General features: G+C 40.8%; 1 protein-coding gene across 1 annotated transcript; it reads right to left on the bottom strand.

The window, feature by feature from the left end:
• Nucleotides 1-990: 990 nt before the first annotated feature.
• On the bottom strand, nucleotides 991-6,343 carry LOC115199867 (RING finger and CHY zinc finger domain-containing protein 1). The gene is made up of 9 exons (XM_029762382.1): nucleotides 6,238-6,343; nucleotides 5,272-5,391; nucleotides 5,044-5,159; nucleotides 3,235-3,313; nucleotides 3,074-3,118; nucleotides 2,838-2,896; nucleotides 2,627-2,656; nucleotides 2,351-2,471; nucleotides 991-2,087 (listed from the first exon to the last, which is right to left on the bottom strand). Exons 1-9 carry the CDS (start codon nucleotides 6,286-6,288, stop codon nucleotides 1,911-1,913), a joined length of 798 nt encoding a protein of 265 aa, XP_029618242.1. The 5' UTR covers nucleotides 6,289-6,343; the 3' UTR covers nucleotides 991-1,910.
• Between the last annotated feature and the right edge of the window lie 3,090 nt (nucleotides 6,344-9,433).

The raw sequence follows: 9,433 nt of genomic DNA, 5'->3' as shown, positions 1-9,433 counted from the left end.
GCCACCCCCGTGCTTCAGGGTTGGGATGGTGTTCTTCAGCTTGCAAGCATCCCCCTTTTTCCTCCAAACATAATGGTCATTATGGCCAAACAGTTCTATTTTTGTTTCATCAGCCCAGAGGACATTTCTCCAAAAAGAACAATCTTAGCCCCATGTGCAGTTGCAAACCGTAGTCTGTCTTTTTTATGGTGGTTTTGGAGCAGTGGCTTCTTCCTTGCCGAGCGGCCTTTCGGGTAATGTCGATATAGGACTCGTTCTACTGTGGATATAGATACTTTTGTACCTGTTTCCTCCAGCATCTTCACAAGGTCCTTTTGTTGTTCTGGGATTGAGTTGTACTTTTCACACCAAAGTACATTCATCTCTAGGAGACAGAACGCACATCCTTCCTGAGCGGTATGACGGCTGCGTGGTCCCATGGTGTTTATACTTGCATACTATTGTTTGTACAGATGAACATGGTACCTTCAGGCATTTGGAAATTGCTCCCAAGGAAGAACCAGACTACTGGAGGTCTATAATTCTTTTTCTGAGGTCTTGGCTGATTTCTTTTGATTTTCCCATGATGTCAAACAAAAATGCACTGAGTTTGAAGGCAGGCCTTGAAATACATCCACAGGTACACCTCAAATTATGTCAATTAGCCTATGAGAAGGTTCTAAAGCCATTACATCATTTTCTGGAATTTTCCAAGTCGTTTAAAGGCAATCAACTTAGTGTATGTCAACTTCTGACCCACTGGAATTGTGATACACTGAATTAGTGAAATAATCTGTCTAAACAATTGTTGGAAAAATGACTTGTGCCATGCACAAAGTATATGTTCTAACCGACTTGCCAAAACTATAGTTTGTTAACAAGAAATGTGTGGAGTGGTTGAAAAACAAGTTTTAATGACTCCAACCTAAGTGTATGTAAACTTCCGACTTCAACTGTATATTTTTCACAGAATGTTCATTGCAGTTTTTGTAAAAAACACTTTACAGTTACTATTATCTTAAATATTTATTTCGGAATTACTGTGATGCAAATCTTAAATAACATTATTCAGCACAATCATGGTATTTATTAGTCGTTACAGTAAATGTCACCAAATCCCAAAACCTGCATCAATGAATGACACCAAAGGCAATACAGATAACATTTTCACTCTTTCTCTCATGTTTGAGCGAAAATACGAGCTAAGCATGGAGTGAGATAGTTGCCAACAGCCATTGACTAACTGTAGTAATTATTCAATAATTTACATACGTGTTACTCAAGATAATCCACTCATCTAATCAAAATTCATATTCAACTCAAACAAGGAATGAACACAATTTGATGTTGAACCGTATCTAAACTATTTCAAATACCTGAGTTTTGCAAACAGACATTGAAATCCATTACCATTGTAAAAATGTCAGTCTGAAGCATTTACATAGGTTTTTAGAAACGCAAAGCCAGTCAAACATTGTAGTGCTTTACAAACTCCTCACATAACAGCATTCTTCACCCCAACAAAAATCTAAATTATTTGGTGAAAGCATTACTGACAGACATGAATCCATTCCAACTTGGGACAAAATGAGAAATAAATTATGTGTGGCTGACTATATTTAATTCCTCATTCACAATTCTCTTATGCTGGCTTTTATCTGAGAAACAAATGGATCAACAGCCATGTAATAACAGAAATTCAGTCCCAAAACTGCTGTACAACACACTAGGAGAGGGATCCAAGTTTGGTGCCCTGAGGTCCTGGCACCAGGTTCTGGAACCCAGGCATGACTACCTGCACTCTTGGCAGAGCAATGTTGGGAAAGAGGTGGATAGTGTAGTTAAGTCTTCTGTAGACTGGGGAAGTAATGTGGAGCATAGAGACTAGGGGGTGGGGTCCCAATGTAATTTAGAACATGTATCATTTTATTCTATGGTTCTGGCACTGGAGACTGGGGCTGCTGCTCTGGCTCCTGGGGCTGTGGTTCCTGGGACTGCCGTATCAGCCCCCCATTCTGTGCTGTGTTGTAGGACCCACAGCCACTGCACTTCATTCCCAGAACATGGAAAGGCACCGTACAGTGGGTTTGGCAGTCATTACATATGATCTACAGGTCAGGGAGAAGGAGAGACCGAACAAACCATGTCGTGAGGCAGAAGTAGTGCTCAATACTGAAACTTAAAAATACGTTTAAATATCCATTGAATATATAAGCCTGAAGTGAGTCATAAAATAAAGCCAAAGTAAATCTATACCAGATCAGTGTAGTTCCAGTACCCCAAAACGCAAGGGACCACAAGAATTGAGGTCATCATGTTTTGCTTTTTAAAATTCCATTTCACATTCAAAGTGAATACATTTGTGTCATACCTTCACAGTTGCATCCTGGTATTCAGTGGGCATGGGTGACTGAGTGATCTCCTTGTCCATCTGCTCCCAGTTGTGCTCCATATTCCAAGCAGAGTGCATACAGAGTGGGCATCGATACGCACTGAAGAGGACATATAGAGGACATATTCCTGGTCACGCAGATCATCATTGCTTATATGAATGTCATGCAGATGATATGATTGATAAGTTAATGACAGTAATTAGGATAAATATATCATAACTAGCACAATATTTGAAAAGGAAAATGGACCTTACCCAGTTTGGACCATGTCATCAAAGCATGTTCTGAAAAACAAAAGAACATTCTAAAAATGGTTTCTTATACCAGAAGACAAGAGTAAGACTCCAGTATTGCACCTTCTGTATCATGCATCAGATTAACAGTGGCATCAATACAAACTTCTGTAGGTCTTATAGGCTAGTGACAAAGGTTTTGAGAGTATTTATCATAAGGAAAAGGTCATACTTGTGTAGAAGATGGCCACATGGAAGAATTTGGGCTCCTATTCTGGATGTGTGGATATCCTTAGTTAGAGAGAAGACAAACATTATACATCTATGATAAACCATTAGAGAAGTACTGGTGAAATTGTCAAATACAGGCTGTGTGAATTTCTATATTACACAATTGTATACTAAATTACATTAACAAAGTGAAATGCACAGCAATTGTGTTACTGATCTTACTACTCACTAACGTACCTCCATACACACTGGGCAGTTCTGTCTTGAAACATTTTCAACACACTGAAACAAAACAGTCTATTACCGATAAATCAAGTGAAAGACAAGAGCCATGGCATTAGCAGTATTGCATTGACAATTCACACACAAGCAACAGATATATAATAAGGGCCAATCACCTTGTGATTTCCTCTTAGATCTCCGGCTAAACAGAGATTGCACTTCTCACAGTGGAAGTATTTCTCCCTTGGTCCGATCCTGCAGGAGTACAAAACATAACTGTACAGTCATGGCCAAAATTTGAGAATGACACAAATATTAATTTTCACAAAGTCTGCTGCCTCAGTGTCTTTAGATATTTTTAGCAGATGTTACAATGGAATAGTGAAGTATAATTACAAGCATTTCATAAGTGTGAAAGGCTTTTATTGACAATTACATTAAGTTGATGCAAAGAGTCAATATTTGCAGTGTTGACCCTTCTTTTTCAAGACCTCTGCAATCCGCCCTGGCATGCTGTCAATTAACTTCTGGGCCACATCCTGACTGATGGCAGCCCATTCTTGCATAATCAATGCTTGGAGTTTCTCAGAATTTGTGGGTTTTTGTTTGTCCACCCGCCTCTTGAGGATTGACCACAAGTTCTCAATGGGATTAAGGTCTGGGGAGTTTCCTGGCCACGGACACAAAATAGCGATGTTTTGTTCCCTGAGCCACTTAGTTATCACTTTTGCCTTATGGCAAGGTGCTCCGCCATGCTGGAAAAGGCATTGTTCGTCACCAAACTGTTCCTGGATGATTGGGAGAAGTTGCTCTCGGAGGATGTGTTGGTACCATTCTTTATTCATGGCTGTGTTAGGCAAAATTGTGAGTGAGCCCACTCCCTTGGCTGAGAAGCAACCCCACACATGAATGGTCTCAGGATGCTTTACTGTTGGCATGACACAGGACTGATGGTAGCGTTCATCTTGTCTTCTCCGGACAAGCTTTTTTCCGGATGCCCCAAACAATCGGAAAGGGGATTCATCAGAGAAAATGACTTTACCCCAGTAGTCCAATCCCTGTACCTTTTGCAGAATATCCTTCTGTCCCTGATGTTTTTCCTGGAGAGAAGTGGCTTCTTTCCTGCCCTTCTTGACACCAGGCCATCCTCCAAAAGTCTTTGCCTCACTGTGCGTGCAGATGCACTCACACCTGCCTGCTGCCATTCCTGAGCAAGCTCTGTACTGGTGGTGCCCCGATCCTGCAGCCGAATCAACTTTAGGAGACGGTCCTGGCACTTGCTGGACTTTCTTGGGCGCCCTGAAGCCTTCTTCACAACAATTGAACCGCTCTCCTTGAAGTTTTTGGTGCTCTGATAAATGGTTGATTTAGGTGCAATCTTACTGGCAGCAATATCCTTGCCTGTGAAGCCCTTTTTGTTCAAAGCAATGATGACGGCACGTGTTTCCTTGCAAGTAACCATGGTTGACCGAGGAAGCACCACCCTCCTTTTGAAGCTTCCAGTCTGTTATTTGAACTCAATCAGCATGACAGAGTGATCTCCAGCCTTGTCCTCGTCAACACTCACACCTGTGTTAACGAGAGAATCACTGACATGATGTCAGCTGGGCCTTTTGTGGCAGGGCCGAAATGCAGTGGAAATGTTTTTTGGGGATTCAGTTAATTTGCATGGCAAAGAGGGACTTTGCAATTCATCTGATCACTCTTCATAACATTCTGGAGTATATGCAAATTGCCATCATACAAACTGAGGCAGCAAACTTTGTGAATATTAATATTTGTGTCATTCTCAAAACTTTTGGCCACAACTGTACATAGTGGCTACGCTATACAAGTGTTTTAAGACACCAATATGCAAATAAAATTAACATCTAAAACATGCTGGTGGCCAGCAGCTGGTCAAACATATCAGCTGATGAATATGGGTGAGCTATATACGAGAATGTTAGTTGTAACTCAAAGTCAAACAGGGCAGAGTTACTCACCTGCAAATTCCACAGGGCTGACAGTGATACTGCTTCTTGTCTTTATCAAACAGATGACAGATATCACAGTAATATTCCCCAAAGGTCACATTACACTCCACGCAATTTTGTTGTGCCTGAAAGAAAAAAACAGATGAAACAAACAAATAATGAGACCATATTGATATATTGAATGAACAGTATAGATGGGACTCAGTGACAGACAACGGTTCCCTTTAACATAATTACCTGTTGTACTGTTGTGCAGACTGAGCACTGCACTTCTTTGACCAGGAAGCGGTCCATTTGATGGTCCTCCTCAGCGTCATGGCACAGGCGACAAACATATGCTTTACCACAACACGGAGCCTGGGGGATATAACCAAGTTTGGAACGGGTTTAATTAAACAAACCAACACATTCATTTGTTGATGTCAAGAACCTTGATGGAAGGCACAGTGATGCCAAAACGGCAATTTACTCAAATTACTGGGAGTTTACGACTCTATTTTTAGTTTCTTCGCCGTTAGTCAGCACCTCCACTCAAAGTAATTTTTCTGGGTGTGCGACAGTTCATGTTTTTTATTCTAAGAACCTTGATGGTAATAACTTCGCGAGGGTAACCAGGCTCGGGCTTACCTCTCTATTCATGATGAAAGAATGAACTCTGACATGAACTTCCTTAGCTAGCTAGCTGACAACCATTTTCGACGGTGACAAGCCGATAACTACTCAGATATCAATGGATAAATATACGAATGACACCAAGCGAACAACTGCTAGATGAATGTAATATATATATACACAATATGAACTTAGCTAGCTAACTTTAGCTGACAAACAATTGAACGCCGGTGACAAGCCGCGCTAGCTAGCTAGCTAGCTAGCTAGTATAATATACGAATGACACCAAGCACACTACTGCTACATTAATGTAAAATATAGATACAACATTTACAACTACACCAATTTCTTGGTTAAATACATATCCTGATGGGTTGCCAAACAAGGTTTTTCATTTGACCTGACATATGTAAATCCATCTCCCGTTCAGATTGTAAATTAAGATAGCCAGCAAGCTAACGCATTAGTTGGCTAAGTTAATAACAGGTATTTTATGAGCAAAACACGTTAGCTACACAAAGCAGCATACGAGAACATATACGTCTTAATATCTGGTAGAATTCACACTTGCTGATAAAAACTATTTCTCACTTTCAACAAACAGCTGCGCACGTAGTGTTCGCATCCAACCAGAGAAGCCATTCTCCTTCTTCTTCTATGGTATTTTGGCGGTCCGCAAACATACGTTAAAGTTGCATGTCGCTCCCTACTGTGTGGGGTGAAAACTGGGGAACTTCAGGCAGAAGAAGACTGGAAAATAGAGAAAGAGTAAAAAAAAAAGTAAAACGTACTGATATTACCCCCCCCCAAAAAAAGATTCAACGTACTCCTTTATTCAGATTCAAAGGCCTACTCCAATCTCTATAGGCTCTGGGGCCTGAAAGGGAAGCACATCTTCCCTACAATGTTTCCAGTGGTGGAAAAAGTACTCAACTGTAAAGATACGTTAATAGAAAATGACTCAAGTAAAAGTAAAAGCCACCCAGTAAAATACTACTTGTGTAAAGTCTGAAGGTATTTGGTTTTAAATATACTTAGGTATCAAAAGTAAATGTAATTGCAAAAATATACTTAAGTATCAAAGTAAAAAAATATTTCAAATAGCTTATATTAAACTCTTTAGGGATAGGGGGCAGCATTTGGAAGTTTGGATGAAAAGCATGCCCAGAGTAAACTGGCTGTTACTCAGGCCCAGAAGCTAGAATATGCATACAATTAGTAGATTTAAATAGAAAACACTCTGAAGTTTCTAAAACTGTTTGAATGATGTCTGTGAGTATAACAGAACTCATATGGCAGGCGAAAACCTGAGAAAAATCCAACCAGGAAGTGGGAAATCTGAGGTTTGTAGTTTTTCAAGTGATTGCCTATCCAATATACAGTGTCTGTGGGGTCATATTGCACTTCCTAAAGCTTTCACTAGATGTCAACAGTCTTTAAAATGTTGTTTCAGGCTTCTACTGTGAAGGGGGAGCGAATAAGAGCTGTTTGAACCAGTGGTCTGGTTGAAAGCCTTTAGTTTAGTCACACGCGCAGCCGTGAGCACGAGCTCCGTTCCCTTTAATTTCTAAAGACAAAAGAATTGTCCGGATGGAATATTATTGAAGATTTATGATAAAAACATCCTAAAGATTGATTCCATACATCGTTTGACATGTTTCTACAAACTGTAATGGAACTTTTTTGACTTTTTGTCTGCACAAGGTGCGGGCACTTAGTCCATTTGGAATAGTGAGCTAAATGCGAACAAAAAGGAGATATTTGGACATAAAGATGAACTTTATCGAACAAAACAAACATTTATTGTGGAACTGGGATTCCTGGGAGTGCATTCCGATATAGATCATCAAAGGTAAGTGAATATTTATAACGCTATTTCTGACTTTTACTGACTCCACAACATGGCGGGTATATGTATGGCTTGTTTTGGTGGCTGAGCGCTGTACTCAGATTATTGCCTGGTGTGCTTTTGCCGTAAAGCTTTTCTGAAATCTGACACAGCAGTTGCATTATGGAGAAGTTTATCTTTAATACTATGCATAACACTTGTATCTTTCATCAAAGCTTATGATGAGTATTTGTGTAAATTGATGTGGCTCTCTGCAAAATCGCCGGATGTTTCGAGGCACAACATTACTGAACATAACTCGTCAATGTAAACTGAGATTTTTGGATATAAATATTAACTTTATCGAACAAAACATACATGTATTGTGTAACATGAAGTCCTATGAGTGTCATCTGATGAAGATCATCAATGGTTAGTGATTAATTTTCTCTCGATTTCTGCTTTTTGTGACTCCTCTCTTTGGCTGGAAAATGGCTGTATGTTTTTTTTGTGACTAGGTGCTGACCTAACATAATCGCATGGTGTGCTTTCGCTGTAAACACGGTGGCTAGATTAACAAGAAATGAAGCTTTAATTTGGTGTGTTGGACTTGTGAATGTATGATAGTTACGTATTTTTAATAATGTTTTTTGAATTTTGCGCTCTGACATTTCACCGGATGTTGTCGAAACGTTCCGCTAGCCGAACCCCTAGCCGCAAACCCGACAACACAATTGTAATTTTTAAATTGTATTTACTGATAGCCAGGGGTATAATATGCAGACTTTCTTTACAAACAAAGCATTTGGGTTTAGTGAGTCCTCCAGATCAGAGGCAGTAGATGACCAGCGATGTTCTCTTGATAAGTGCATGAAATGGACCATTTTCCTGTCTTGACACACATTCAAAATGTAACGAGTACTTTTGGGTGTCAGGGAAAATATATAGAATAAAACATATATTATTGTCTTTAGGAACGTAGTGAAGTAAAAGTAAAAGTAGCCAAACATTTTTTTAAGTAAAGTACATATTGTCACGGTTGTCGTCGGTGAAGGAGGATCAATACGCAGCAGGTATGTGTATGCTCATCTTGTTAATTTATTACTTCAAAAAATGAACGTACAAAAAGAACAAAAACACGAGAACTAACTAACGAACGAACAACAACAACAACAACAACAACAACAACAACAACAACAAACAGTCTGGCAAAGCCTAAGCTCAACACAGAACAATCACCCACAAATACCAAACACAAACACACCCTACTATATGGGACTCTCAATCAAAGGCAGATAGACAACACCTGCCTTCAACTGAGAGTCCCAACCCCAATTAACCAAACATAGACATACACTTACTAGACTCCCCATAGAAATACTTAAACATAAACCAAAACCCGGAATTACTAAATCAACCACCCTTTTAACAAAAACACACCACCCTGAACCACATAAAACAAATACCCTCTGCCACGCCCTGACCAAACTACAAAAACAATTAACCTTATACTGGCCAGGACGTGACAGTACCCCCCCCCCCTAAAGGTGCTACCCCGGAAGCACCTTAACAAAAAATAACCCCAAGCAACACCAAAAGAAAAATTCCCCTTTTCTAAAGGGAGGGAAGGGAGGGTGGCTGCCGTCAACGACGGCACTGTGCTACACCCCCCCTCCCCAACCCACCTATTTCTGGAGGTGGCTCCGGCTCAGGCCGTTCCAGGCTGTCTGGGCAGTCTGGCAGCTCGGGACAGTCTGGGCAGTCTGGCAGCTCGGGGCAGTCTGGGCAGTCTGGCAGCTCGGGGCAGTCTGGGCAGTCTGGCAGCTCGGGGCAGTCTGGGCAGTCTGGCAGCTCGGGGCAGTCTGGCAGCTCGGGACAGTCTGGGCAGTCTGGCAACTCGGGACAGTCTGGGCAGTCTGGCAACTCTGGACAGTCTGGGCAGTCTGGCAACTCGGGACA

Source organism: Salmo trutta, chromosome 9 (assembly GCF_901001165.1).
Source record: "Salmo trutta chromosome 9, fSalTru1.1, whole genome shotgun sequence".
NCBI lineage: Eukaryota > Metazoa > Chordata > Actinopteri > Salmoniformes > Salmonidae > Salmo > Salmo trutta.
The sequence above is the reverse complement of the archived record's forward strand: the minus strand, read 5'-3'. Positions and strand labels throughout refer to the sequence as shown.

Excerpts from the sequence above, each read along its gene's own strand:
- LOC115199867 (XM_029762382.1), bottom strand. The coding sequence starts at position 6,288 with ATGGCTTCTCTGGTTGGATGCGAACACTACGTGCGCAGCTGTTTGTTG. Across the intron at positions 3,314-5,043 it reads CAGCCCTGTGGAATTTGCAG|GATCGGACCAAGGGAGAAAT; the intron begins GTGAGTAACTCT and ends GTACTCCTGCAG. Across the intron at positions 2,472-2,626 it reads GATGACATGGTCCAAACTGG|TGCGTATCGATGCCCACTCT; the intron begins GTAAGGTCCATT and ends TGTCCTCTTCAG.